At 44.0% G+C, this 14,168-nt stretch overlaps 1 protein-coding gene across 1 annotated transcript; it reads left to right on the forward strand.

Annotated features, from left to right (window-relative positions):
• Positions 1-1,994: 1,994 nt before the first annotated feature.
• scp2b (sterol carrier protein 2b) lies at positions 1,995-14,168 on the forward strand. The gene is made up of 5 exons (XM_080831871.1): positions 1,995-2,116; positions 7,132-7,231; positions 8,802-8,931; positions 10,310-10,389; positions 13,234-14,168. The coding sequence occupies exons 1-5, from the start codon at positions 2,073-2,075 to the stop codon at positions 13,327-13,329; spliced, it is 450 nt and encodes a 149-aa protein (XP_080687997.1). The 5' UTR covers positions 1,995-2,072; the 3' UTR covers positions 13,330-14,168.

Below are 14,168 nucleotides of genomic sequence, written 5' to 3' on the forward strand. Positions count from 1 at the left end.
ATTCAATGGGTGCTGTGCACTCACAGCTAGCAAAAATACATTCTAGAATCAGAGTGTTAGTTTGTATAATCACATTGAAAGATATGTTCAACAAACGTGCTAGCCACAGTTTCTGGTGTTTTCTAATAAAAGATTTGAATCGATAGTCCCCTCTAAAAACACACACACACACACACAAACTCATGGCTGACTTCAGAGGGAGAAAAACACTGCACTATGTTCTTCGACCTGTAAACAAATAATGAAAGCTCGAGTTTCGCAATGTTGTCCTGTCGCAAAATGAACAGAAGTCTTGAGATGGATGAGCTTTCCACTTGACAGGTTTATAGCTAATGACATTCCCAAATCTGGCTGTCCTATACACATACACAATATATCTCACAATTCCTTTGAGTAGGGCACAGGCAGAGCGGTTCTTCAGTCATTAAACCTTTTTGCATTCCACCGGAGAGGTGCGCCTTGCACTACTTTTGACTGAAAAAGAGAGTGCAGTTGTAGTGGACAGACAAGTGATTGCACCCCTCAAACTACCTAAATATACCTGACATGTGTATTAAACTATGCTTCCTTATCTTGCAGCTTTATAAGAAGCAGCTACAAGCCTTGTCCAGTGATGAGAGTGAAACAGCTGATAAGGTGATCAGCGTGAAGACAAGCTGATGGAGGCCTACAAATCCAGTGTAGACTTGCAGCATACCACACTTTCATAAAAAGGACTCTGAGAAGTTATCTCACTGGAAAATAAAGAATATGTACAAAAAAGACATACATTGTACACAATGAGAATAAAATGACAAAAGTGTATTTGTTAAACTATGTAAACTAATTGTTTATTCTTTAAATAACTGTAGGTGAATAACTGTAAATGTTTTTGTCTCTGAATTTAAACGTATGTTTTTGCCTCATAAAAATGCCATTTTGCTCCAGCTGTACTTCACTAGGTCCCAATGTTGTACCTTTCCAGTTGGTACATTTTTGTACCAGGACCTAAAGGTCCATTTTTGTCACTGGGAGTGCAGAAATGTTCTTTCTAAGGTTGGGAAGGAGAACAAAAAACTTCCCCTTTAAACCCTGCATACACTTCCTTACTCCAAAATTTAAATAGAAAGCAGAGAACACACAAAGTGTAGCACTACACAAACGCATAGTCACGATGCAACCGAACAGAGAATACAGTTTCAGTCAGATAACACCTGTCTTTGCCAAAATGCCAGGAAAACCAGCATTGTTTATTGTGTGTGTGTGTGTGTGTGTGTGTGTGTGTGTGTGTGTGTGTGTGTGTGTGTGTGTGTGTGTGAGAGAGAGACAGAAGGTGGGTTTCCATTCAGATCGTTCGAGTTAGTTAAAGTGATTGAAAGAAAGAGTGAGTTAAGTGAGTTTAAAAGAAATCAAAGAGATGTGGAACATAGATATTAAAAAGAAAAAGAAAGCATTAATAAAGAAATAGGAAGGCAGACAGATAGATAGATGAGATGATATAGGATAGTATAATATGAAAAGTATTTCTCCTGCTTTAGCATGTTGGTAGTATATTTTTATTTTTAATAAAAAAGATAACAGTTGGTAACAAAAGACCGACTGATAACTAGATTTTTACCACCAAACGAATTGCCAAGGTTTTCTAATGGCGTTGTCAGGCCCTTTTTATGTCAACCCATTCTTTGAAATCAGAAAGTTTATTCACTTGATCTTGAGCTAGGCCTACTCTCACTTTCAGCGACTTTACCTTGTATTGCAGTTTTTGACCAGAAGATGGCAGCGATTGCAAGCTTTGTTGCCCGAAGAACTCGGAGGTATCAATGTACTCTAACCCAAAAAATCGGTGCAGTCTGTCATACCGGATGTTTCATCGCAATCATACAAAGATGTTTATTTGCACATTCATGTCGATTACATTCATACCCCGCTGATGAGGATTGTATGCAAGGCTACTCCACTCTTTCGACATTCGACTCCTTGGGTCTTGTGACAAGAAACAAGGAAGTTCCGGGTGGGATTACCTACCTTGCTCTACCTACCCATCTTGTAAGCTACCCAAACTGTGTTGATTTTCGCCGGCCTCCGTTAGCAGTATGCCTGACACATTGTGCAAAATGCGTTTTTCACAGATAATAAGGTGAGCATCATACTACTGTTTGCCATTTACCAACAGTTACGATTCAACAATGGTCTCATCATTGGATCTCATGGTGTAACCATCGTTGTTTATCCTTTGTGTAACTTAGCCACAAGAGTCACATGAACTTGCCCTTAGCAGCTAGCTGTCTCTTTTATTTATGTCTTCACCTCAAACGTAAAGCCTGTTTAGCCGGGTTACAGTCTAGTAATCATACTCTGTCATATTAGTCTGTGATTCATGTTGTACTTGGCTGTGAAATGAACAGCGTCTCAAAGAAAGTAGGGGATCGCTCCCCCAAGTTGCAATGTAAAGCAACTAGGCCTATTAGCTATACATTTAAGCATATAGTTGGTCATTTTGGTATTTGAAAAGAGTAATGTAAGGTTGATACGTCAAATAATGAAGTGTATATCACTGGTTATGAATAGAATAGGGAGACCAAAAGACCTTGACATACACTTTTTTGATGTAACTTAGACATTTTCACTGTAGCCTATGTGTCAGTCGTAAGGAAAGAGTGTGCCATTTTGTATATTGTAATTACTCCTCATTTTGAGCTACAGATTTCACACCTAATTTACGTTGTACCAGTTGCTGTGATAAGTAACATACATTTGCTGGTATATCTGGAAACTATATTTGCATAATTTTTGAATATACTAGAAATGAACACCAGAGCTGACAGTTTTAGTTTGTTTCATGAGGTCGGGGATTCTCAAACTGCATATAAATGCCAGTGTGCATCAGTGTTTCAATGATTGTGCCTGCGTGGAATAAATGGCAGAGTAGCTCCTCATCGTCGCAGGACACTGGCCAGTCTCTCACCGTGGCTACTTTCACTGGGTCGGTGGATACGCCTGTCAGTGGATAGGCTGAGGACATGGCCTAGGAACCCTCTGGCTTTAGCTCTGCTTGCCAGTAGCCGCTGTGGAGGTTGAGTGAGCTGAACCAGCAGGACCCAGTGATGTCATCCGAGAAGTCGCCGGTACTGGGTAGGAGTCTTTGCGGGTGACCTGGTCAAGGCCCCGATAATCTACACAGAAACTAAAGGAGCCGTCTTTCTCTTTCACCAAGACCGTGGGTGCTGTCCACTGTGGGTGCTGTCCACTGTGGGTGCTGTCCACTGTGGGTGCTGTCCACGGCCTGCTACTGAGCTTATGATGCCTCATAATCCTCCGTCTTTTCCTGTATTGTCTGCTCTGATGTTGTCCGCTTGGCTATAGTCAGGTGCTTAAGGCGTAGGCGAAGGCGGAGGCGGATGGGCCATGCATCTTCTGGTGTTGATATGCAGGATGTGGGTGCAGTCCTGCCCGGTCTCCGCTGTTGGTGGCGCTGTCTGTGTCTGGGTTGGTGGAAGCTGCTCGGCCCTCGGACACGGCGGTTGCTGGTGATGAGGGGGGCTGCTTAGACGCGAAGATTCTTCCCACTGGGTCAGTAGTGGTGCCGTGTGGATGCTCTGGACGGACACAGGCCCTGGCAGCGCTCTCTCATTGACGCAGTCCTCATCTACGGCAGCGGCACGCTGTCTCCCTTTGGGTAACTCACTGTTTCTCTGATGGTGTGCTGTTGGAAATCTCTCTGTCTCTCTCTCTTTCTCTCTCTGTTGCCGCTGACCTGTCTGGGAGCTGTGGTATGCAGGCTTCTCAGAGGTTCCGATGGCAGTAGCACAGGCAGTCTTTTGGCTTTGTTTGGCTCTTTTTGGATCTGCGTAGTCGATGGCTTTGGTCGATAGCTCTTCCTCTTTAGCGGTGTGAAGAGCTACAGCTTTAGCTCCAAGGCTGAGCAATGCCCAGGTCATGTGCCACTGCGGCCCCCCACCTGGCCAGCAAGCCTTGCAGGATACAGTCGATATAGAGCCCATCAGCTTGTCCCAGCCGTCTAATGTTCAGGAACGAGGGAGGGAGTGATGTTTAAGGATGACCCTCTTCTAGGAGCAGATGCTTTCGGTGCTGCTGGGCAATGGAATGCCACATGTCCAGCCTCCCCACACTGATAGCGTTCCTCTGACTGCCAAAAAAGATGCATTGCGAATAGAAGAAGATTGTCGCCCCATACAGGGATTCAGAATATTTCCACCAGTAGGAGCAATAGCCTTAAAATTTCATAAATTGTTGTTCACTAGTTATCAGCAGTCTAGACTTTAAAATACAGGTCACCCAATAGATTGCATTAAGGTAGAAGGTGATTTGTTTTGAACCCTTGATCATTGCGCAATTAGACAAGTTTGACTTGGACAGCTAAACGGGTGGTGATCATCGTTTGTAAATTGCATCATCGCTATTTTGCTGTGCATTAAGGCTTAGATGTCAACCAGAAGAATGCAGGCTAAATACCCTTTGTAAATTTGGCCTAATGTTTCAAGATAACTATTGTGTGTATCTAACATGTATAAAACTAACCAAAACAATCCAAAATCAAATTATGATGAATGATGAAGGTTTGGATGACTGCGTTCCCTGACTGGACCCAGACAGAAACATCAGGAAGGAATGAAATTATTTTGGCTGTACACATTCCTTTCCCATGTCAGAGCTTTATCTTTATGGAGTTTAGTCATTACATATACATAAAGTTTCCCTGGCAGGCATAAACATTTACATATTCCAAATTGTTAATCTGTTCACTCACCCTTCCCCAAAAATCTGTGCAGGCACATTCAGACAGGAATTTTGCCTTTTCTCCGAGGCATTGGCACAAACACACTTTGCTCTTGGCTGGAAAACATGCTGTTCTGTAAGGTTGGAACCGTACCAAGTGCCCTAACAGCTTGCCTCCTAGAATGTGTGCATATTTAGAACCTCCTCACTTCGGCTGACAAAAGGGAAACAGTTTGTAGCAGTCATGGATTGACAGGTGTGAAATATCAATACATCTCAAATTTGTATCTTCTACCTGAGAGTATATGGCAGAATGTAAGAGGAAGTAATATAAGAGCCATCCAAAGTTTGAGATAATGACATGACTGCAGCAAGTTCAAGCCCATGTTTGTTTAGTTTGCCTGACGTGTCAGAGTTTTATGCTAAAACTTTGTGGTTGTACTCTCATGTTTGAATCGATGTGTATAATTTCAGCTGTCCAATTTATGTGCATGTGTAACCTAGTGAGAGTGTGTCGAGATTTGCTATTGAAATAGTGTCCTGCTTCACCTCTGAGCTGGCGTGTGTTTTTATTAGGTTCTTTCTGCTGAAAACATGTCTGCTGTGTGTGTCTAGCGGACATCCTGTCCTCCCATCTTCAAATGTTTTTTTCCCCTGCTGGTCTGCAGCAGACAGAACCTTTCCCTTCTGATGCCAAATCTCTCTACCTTCTTCACTGAACCACATTCGCACCCCCATTAGCACTCCTTACCTCAGTGGGTTCATACTTTAATGTGGAGTTCAGGCTTAATTGGGCACTTGAGGCAAGTGCATTGGATGGATATTTAACGCCATCTATCTCCGTGGGTGAGATGCTCCTCTGAGCTTATGGAGGTCTTAGACGTAGAAAAGGACGTATCTCTAATTTATTAGATTTTCATATATTGCCAAGGAACAGGGGATTTCCTGCGTAAAACACGGTCCTCAATGTATTCTCATCCAGATTGCGCACACTCAGACAGCCTAGAAAGCCCACTTCAATACAGCACATGCCCGTGCGCGATCGGTTGTGGAGCGCAGCAAAGGCATGCTGAAGGGAAGGTGGCGATGGCCGGCGAGGCTCCGATGCTGGAGCAGCAGGTGCTGCTGCCGCAGATGCGCCTTCTGGTGCTGCTCGTGCCGCAGTTGCTTCGGAGACATGTCATATATATTTGCTTTTGCCATTACACCACCAGATAAGCTTTCTAACAATGTTTTGGCCCGCATCTGCTCTTCCATCAGCAGAACGTCGATGTCAGCCTCACTATAATTTTTCTGTTTACATGTTTCTTTCGTGCTTGCCATGGTCACAAAGAGTTTGTGCATTCAGGATGTGCTCTGTTTGTGCATTGATAATATGCTAATTAGATTAAATAGGGGCGTTTTGAGGGTGGAGAGTCAGTTGCGCACAATTCCACGATCATTTGTGATTTATAACCGAAAGATTGGCGTACACGTGTTTTTTTGTGTGTACGTTCGTTTTCTGTGGATCTCACTTACGCTCATTTCAGAAAATGTCTTAGACAAAATGTAGGATAGTTTCTACGCAACTTTTTATAAATAAGGCCCAATAGCTGATTGAGGAGAGAACAAAAAAAGACACTTAAAAAAATAAAAAAAATAAAATGGAAATGAGCCCTAGTGACAATGTTATGGCAGAGATAGTGACACACACACACTCTGAATTCGATCTCTGCATTTTACCCATCCAGGGTAGTGATACACATAGTGATACACACAGTGAAGCACACTAACCCGGAGCAGTGAGCTGCTTTTGAGCGCCCGGGGAGCAGTGATTGGGGTTAGGTGCCTTGCTCAAGGGCACTTCAGCCGTGGATGTTGGCATGGGAGAGTGGTGCTCTACCATTTCCCCCGCCGACATTTTTCCTACTGGTCGTGGATTCGAACACTTCTTCACACGCAGACCTTGTGCACTGCTGTGAGTGAAGAAGGCAGGGCAAACTTTGTCTGAAGTTTAGTGCTCATTTGGACGGGTTCTCAGGTGTTTCGTGGGAACTTTCCGGAATGATAGTCAACCTTGCCTCTGTCTTCCCCACCCTTGAATTGCATTTCATGCTACAGTACAGTTTTCTTGAAGCCTAACATTATTCTTCAAATAAAAAATGCCTTTATTCTTCGTGCAAATGTTTTGACAGTGGTTCAGCTCAGCGATCACAGTGTTGCCATGTAAACGTGTGTTTGATTAGGTTTGTGTTTAAAAAAAGATTAGATGTTTGCCTACGAAATATTGGAACATCATTGGTACAAAGCATGTTTTGTATGTCTATGGATTTCTTTGTGTGATTGCGTAGGCGCTTTCCTGTGTGTGTGCCTGTGCGTGAGTGAGAGAGCATTATGATCTAGCCTGTTTCAGTGAAGTTCTCTCTCTCTCTGCAGTGCTCCACAGATCCAGGCTGTAGGCACCAGTGAAGCTGGTGGTCTGGAGGGCTTCAAGGCGCATGCCGTCTTCCAGGAAATCAACAAAAAGCTACAAGAGGTATCCAGCATGTTGCATTTGAATCCTTTTGGCATCAATTTATCAGAACACATTTGTCAAATATGTCACATAGCATCCTGTAGGCATACTAGGAAAGCTCTACTGTCATTTGAACTGAACTGACACATGTGCATTATGAAGAGAAAAACATTTGCCGCTCAAATCTGCCAGTCTTTTTGCCTCCTGGCCGGCTGGTAACTATTGTAGAATATTGTGTTACTCGAATATCAGTGTGTGGGCAGAGTTTTATTTTCACCACGTCCATTACTTGGAGCACTTTGACATTTCCTTGCTCTTAAACTATAAAGCGCGCTGAGCTGAAGGACAGTCCAGAGAGCTGTGTGATTTATTCACTCCTCTGCTTTTCTGCTGCTAGCCTCTTCCTCTAAAATAGCGCAGTTTTATTTTTTTTCTTCCACCATTCTAGGAACCAATATCACATTATTTGTATGGTGTGGGAATCCTTTCACAGTGCGAATCCAATGGGTGAATTGGAGAGACGTCACTTATGGTGCTGTGGTACTCAGCCAGGGGCCTTTTTCTTGCAGCAACACTTGGCTGCCAGTGTGTGAGTGCGTAGGCCGGCCTGTTGTGATGCTAAGCAGGAGCTGTTTAGAGCAATCTATTTCTGTAAGACCAACCGTGTCAGTCATACACCAGGCCTCAGGATGGGGGGGAAACTTTCAGGTCGGATTTGTTTCCCAGCCATATTTGATCTCCCTTTTATATAGTTTCATAAGGATGAAAAAGGGAAAGAAATAAAATCTCTGGCGGCAGCTTTTTATTGTCTGTGTTTGATTAGCAGCTGTGGCGCTTCCTGCTTCCTCTCTGTCTCTTTCTTTCTCTCTCTCTCTCTCTCTCTTTCTCTCTCTCTCTCTCTCTCTCTCCTTTCCTCTTACTGACCTGCTGAGTGCTGTATAAAAAGCATTCCCAGTGCAAGTTCACAAATGTATTTGAAGTGTATTTATCCGGTGAACTCAGACCAAGAGAGATCGAGTCCTGGCTCCTAATATAAGAATCCATTATGCAGCTGAGAGCTGTTTTGTTCAGACTTGTGTCTTGGATGGATCTTTGGATATTAGTAGCATGGGGGGTTTGGGGGTGGGGGGGTGTGCGGTTTAGTCTTTTTTTTTTTTTACTTCACCTCACAACAATATTTCTGTTAATAGCACACCGCTGTTGACTGGCTGGTACTCATCCTAATAAAACGTTGTGTCCCCTTTTCACAGTCCAATTCCTGAGGTGCACTTAGTCCCTTCAGCAAGTTCTTGCAAAACAGTGGCTGTGGCCTAGTTTTCATCCTCTTGTTTTTATGCAGTCATGTTGGCAGAGACAGCCAGCAGCCTGTTTCACATTACGAGTTTGATGTTTTTGTATTCGGTTATTCTTATGTTTCTGTTTGTCTTTGTCAGGGAGACGCGTCCTTGTTTTGTTCCACCAGATCTTAGCAGCAAATCTCAACTGTGCATGTCTTTATTTGGATACACACACAGAGAAAAACGAAAAACATAATGAAACATCGACACAGACTAAAGAATTAAACCGGCCCCTAATATCTTTTACTTCACAGGATGGGGAGCAGTTTGTGAAGAAAATCGGTGGCATTTTTGCATTCAAAGTCAAGGACGGACCAGAGGGTAAGGAGGCGACCTGGATTGTTGACGTGAAAAATGGCAACGGCTGCGTTCACAATGACACAGGTACAGTAGTGACACAAGCATCCACCCAGTGAACTTGTATTTGAGCTGTTGCCTTCAATACAGCGTTTATTCACAATTGTGGCCACGGGTAAACCATGGGTCTTTCAGCAGGTAAATAACTCATGTCATTGTAACTTTCTGGTTGACTGACCATTAATTGCATGGAAAGCACTAATTAAGCATGTAAAAGCGTTTAGATCAATGTGAATCTGACGGCTGTTAGTGGCCATCTCGCAAGTGAGTCCTCATGACTGCACATCGTGGCAACATTATCATAGCCAGACATCTCATGCAGAAGCAGCCTTTTCAATTATGTCTCTTTTTTTACTCCTTACACTCTTTCAGCTCAACAATTTCAACATATGAAGGGTCAAGTAACATCAAGTCAATGAACTTCATAGGCACTTGGAGGGCGCAGACCTGCCAGAACCAAATGCTTTTTTTCTAAAATGTTATGGGTTCTTTCTTGCCCCATGCGACATCTTTCCACCAAGTTGCATGACATTCAGGTCGGTAGTTTTTGCATAACCCTTACAGACAGACTGACAAACAAACAAAGACATGAACGCCTTGACGAATGTTATATTTAACCTCAGGGGGGTTGGTTACTGTATCAACGCAAACCGCCAGGTGACATTCTTTGACTGTGGTGCTAAGGAAACTTCTATACCGCTGCAGTCCTATTATGAAGTTTCAAAGTAGGGTTTTTTTTTTGCCATCACTGTTGCTTTCAACGTGTAGTTCAGCTTTTAATTATATCTGCAGGTATAACACTGGGTAAGCTTTGATGTCCCCTGGCCAATCTTCGGCCCACTTCCTCAACCTGTTTCTACATACCAAAGGAATAGTGCTTATTTGAACACTGGTCCTCGGAGAGAAACCTTTGAAAACCATGATGTTAATGACTATCCCCAGAGTACTTGCGCTTGCGTATAATTAACCACACTTATGCTCAGGGGGCAGCTTTAGAGAGAGGGGGAGGTGTGTGTGTGTGTGTGTGTGTGTGTGTGTGTGTGTGAGAGAGAGTGTGAGAGTGTGTGCATTCCTGATCATACGTGTGTGTAGGTGTTTACATTTGTATGTACATTCTGTGTGTGTGTGTGTGTGTGTGTGTGTGTGTGTATTTACGTATGTGTGAGTGATGTCCTTGTGGACTGGCTCTAATGGTTTGAATTAAAAAGGCCAGTGAGTCACCACCCCAGCGCGAGCTCCTCGCTCGGTAAGGGTACCGGCGCTGCATGAGGTACCCATGTGCTGACAGTGCTAATAACAGCTTGTGCCAAAACACACTTTCATCTGCTAACATTTTCCAAATCGTCCCTCTTTTCTTTTTCCAACCCCCGCTCATACCCCCCCTTCCCCCTTTTCTCTCCCCCAGCCAAGAAAGCCGACTGCACCATCGCCATGTCCGACACTGACTTACTGGCTCTCATGACGGGGAAAATGAATCCTCAGACTGTGAGTTTTTCCCTTACACCCATTATGTGCTTTTTATTAACTATAATATTCTAGTGCTATTGTTTGTCTTTTCACAAGCAGTTGTATTTAATGTACGTTTATGGTTAGAAAATGGCAGATGCATGATAAAGAAATTACCCACTAGCGCTCCAGCAGAGCTCGACTGGTTTTAGGCCCCACTTCCCAGGAGCACCGGGCAAAACTATGTTTGGCAGCTGGAACTTGGATCAACCGGAATTTGAATGTAGCGCTCGCTGTGTTGGTGTGTAGAGAACGGGGTCATAAAGTCTGAAGAGGTCTGCGGTGGATCCAGGTCCGACCCGGGGAGCCGCGTTCCAGGTGGCTTTATCACCGGAGCCCAGGTCTACCCAGTCAGGCTCAGGGAGCTCTGTCTTTACAGCCTTTGGCACACACCAGCATCATCAAAAGCCAGCTTTCCCCTACAACTTCTGCACACCTGCTTGTGGGTCACGCTGTAGGCTGCTGGCAAAAAAGCCGCCGTCGTCCGTGAAGCCATTTTCTGTCGTCCAGCGTTGGCACTCTGCGTTGGCACAGGTGTTCCTGAAAGGGTTGCGCTAATGATTAGCATTTATTGTTCATTTTAACTCTAGCCTCCCTCGAACTGATTAATTCATTTGTCCACTCTCTCTCCCCCTTTTAAATAAAAAGAAAAGGTTTTACTGTAGGTAAGAAAGTATATGTCTGGAAGTACTCACTGCAAGGGTTTCTATACTTAAAAACTCTCTTTAAAACTACTACTTCCATTTCCTCACACTCAGCTAGACCCCAGGTATGAAAAATAAAGAATATCTGGCCCTTTTATTCAGCAGTGTGTCAACTGACAATCTGCCATATTTGTTTACCCTCTCAGTTAGTATGTTCTGTTTACCTTGTGGTCTCAGTATGGTGAGCTCATGACTTCATTTTATTGCCTGGGTAAGCCTCCTTGGCCTTGGGGTCACACATTGTGTGAATTCCTGAGAGTTGTTTGTGCCCGCCTCAGTTAATATTTTTTAGATGTATTATTGATCATAGCTACCTGCCCACCATCCAAGGCCTGTACACCTCCAGAGCCAGGAAACGGGAAGGGAAAATCATTGCAGACCATTCACACCCTGGACATAATCTGTTCCAACTCTTCCCCTCTGGCAGGCGCTACAGATCTCTGTACACCAAAACCTCCAGACACAGGAACAGTTTCTTCCCCCTTGCCGTCACTCTATTGAACAGTTGACAAATTATTATATTTTATTATTTTATCATATATATTAAACTGTTGTTTATAACACGGGTAGATGGAATTATAACACGGGTAGATGGAATCCACCATTCTGAGAGTTAGTTCCGGGGTGTGCTATATTCAACGTAACTGTACGACCTGTTTTCATCTACCTGAGCGTTCCATATCAGTGCGCACTCAAAAGGAAATATCTATCCAAGATGGCGGCGTGTTGTGGCTAATGTAGTGGGGAATGTTTCATGTGAATTAAGCTATCTACACGACTTTTTATATGTCTAAATTGACTCGGTTAGTTGTTTCTGTGCTACGCGAATGTTGCAGAGTATTGAAAGTCTTTACTGAAAGTCTCGAATATTATTTGTAGGTGACTTTTAGCGCTTAGACCAAAAACCCATTGAAACACACGTAGCTTTTGTGCTAGGTCTAACAGACATGAAGTTCGGTTTCGGTTTTAGTACATTGAGAGCAACGTAACCCCCTAAAAAATCCTGGGATGTGAAAATGTACTTGGCCATTCAACATGATTCTGATTCAGATTCTGATGCAAGGCCTTCCACAGATTACCCTTGAGAAAGCTTGAGAACCTTTATGCTGTGTGACCACGTAAGGACACCATATGGCCATGAAAACCACTCCAAAAAGAAAGCCTTGATCAAACAGGGTCAGCTTCAGTGAGGCAGGTTTCCAATACTCTTTGCCCACCTTTCGAAATCAGAGTTATTTGTTTTGTGGTTTTGTGTGTGTGTGTGTGTGTGTGTGTGCGTGCGTGTGCGTGTGTAATCTTCAGCTCAGCAATGCCAATGACAAACTCTTCAGAAGCTCAATCTGCTCCACACCAAGGACGTAGTCTCTGTTCACAAGGCCCTAGCCTTCTATTTATCCGCTCTTCTCTTTCACCATCCGCCTCGGAAACGTGTGGCGCTGTAACAGCCAAACCGCGGACACATAGCAGTTTGAACCTCAGTTTGATCAGGGAAAAGGAGAAATGCCTCTGCTTAAACTGATGTATTCCCCCCAGAGACCTCCCCTGGCAGCATGCATGAAAGTAATTTCAGCCCTTTCTGAAGCTCAGCGACATTACCTAATACCCCCTTTCCCCACCCAAGACCGCATTCCGCTCCACGTTCATGTTAGTCACAGCGCAGAGTGTGCATGTGTTTCCTCTGGGGGTCATGCTCTCCTCTTATCGCCTTCCTTTCGTCCTAATGCTTTGATTGAGGGTGCTGCAGAGGAGTCAGAGAGGTACCTCTCCATCAGCGAACCAGGATACCATCCAATTCCCCCCCTCCGAGGAGGCACACCTACGAGACCCCTTCCACCCTTGAATTACTATGAACTACTCCAGTGTGTGTGGTCTTTGATGCAAGTTCCTGCAGGACCCCAGAGGCACCAGCTATGCCTCTTAGAGTGTGTGTGTGTGTGTGTGTGTGTGTGTGTGTGTGTGTGTGTGTGTGTGTGTGTGTGTGTGTGTGTGTGTGTGTGTGTGTGTGTGTGTGTGTGTGTGTGTGTGTGTGTGTGTGTGTGTGTGCGTGTGTGTGTGTGCATTTGAGTGTGTTTCTGGCCTCTGGTTAAACGCTTCTCTGTCCATCCCCTTTGCATCACAGGCTTTTTTCCAAGGCAAGCTGAAGATCACAGGCAACATGGGGATGGCCATGAAGCTTCAGAGCCTGCAGCTGCAGCCAGGCAAAGCCAAGCTGTGAGGAGGGTAATGGCAGGGTGGCAGCCTTCAGCTCTCCATCCCACCCCGCACCCAACCCACAACCCTCCGCAGACTGGGCCGCAGAGATCCGCCGTCCTGGACGAGACGAGACTCTGACTGCATTTGTACCAATTTGGGAGTGACTGGAGCGAAATCGGAGATAACAAAGGAAGGACGAGTTATTTCTGCTCCTTCACTTTTCTACTGTTTTGTTTTTTTTTCCCCTAACAAGATAACAACAATCTAGGTCGAGAGAGACCCGAGGTGTGCACCAGGTCATACTTTTTAATATTAGTGCAACTTGATTTAGTACCGACTGAATGGTTTATCTGTTAAAAGAACAGAAAACATAGAAGGGCATGATCAGATTACCGTTGATAGTGAAAATGTCCTGTACATTTTACTCTGGAGTGGTTACAAGGAGCCCAAACAGTGTGTATGCTGTTGTGTACTGTTGTGAGCTATCAAGTGCCTGCAGAGCGTGTGTAGTATGCCCAAACTCTAATGAGTGTGTGTTGACATGTTGTAATCATCTTATAATGAGTGAGCAAGCATTTCCAGACACACATTAAGGGCTGTATTTGAAGACTGCGTCAAAGGAAATACGACCACTACCTATTTATTTCTTTAATATCTTTTTCCCACTGAAATGTATCGTGAAATGGTTTCTCTAAGCAGTTGTGAGACTAATCTGAGTAGACATTGTTCATCTTGTATTCTGGTTATAGTCGTACGCACTCATCAGATATGCCCTTGACTTTGACCACTTTTAATAATTTTCTTGATGATTGCCCAATTGATGTGAGATTTTATACTAAATAAACCTCTAGGATGATTAAA

This window comes from Sprattus sprattus, assembly GCF_963457725.1.
Source record: "Sprattus sprattus genome assembly, chromosome: 2".
In the NCBI taxonomy this organism is placed as follows: Eukaryota; Metazoa; Chordata; class Actinopteri; order Clupeiformes; family Clupeidae; genus Sprattus; species Sprattus sprattus.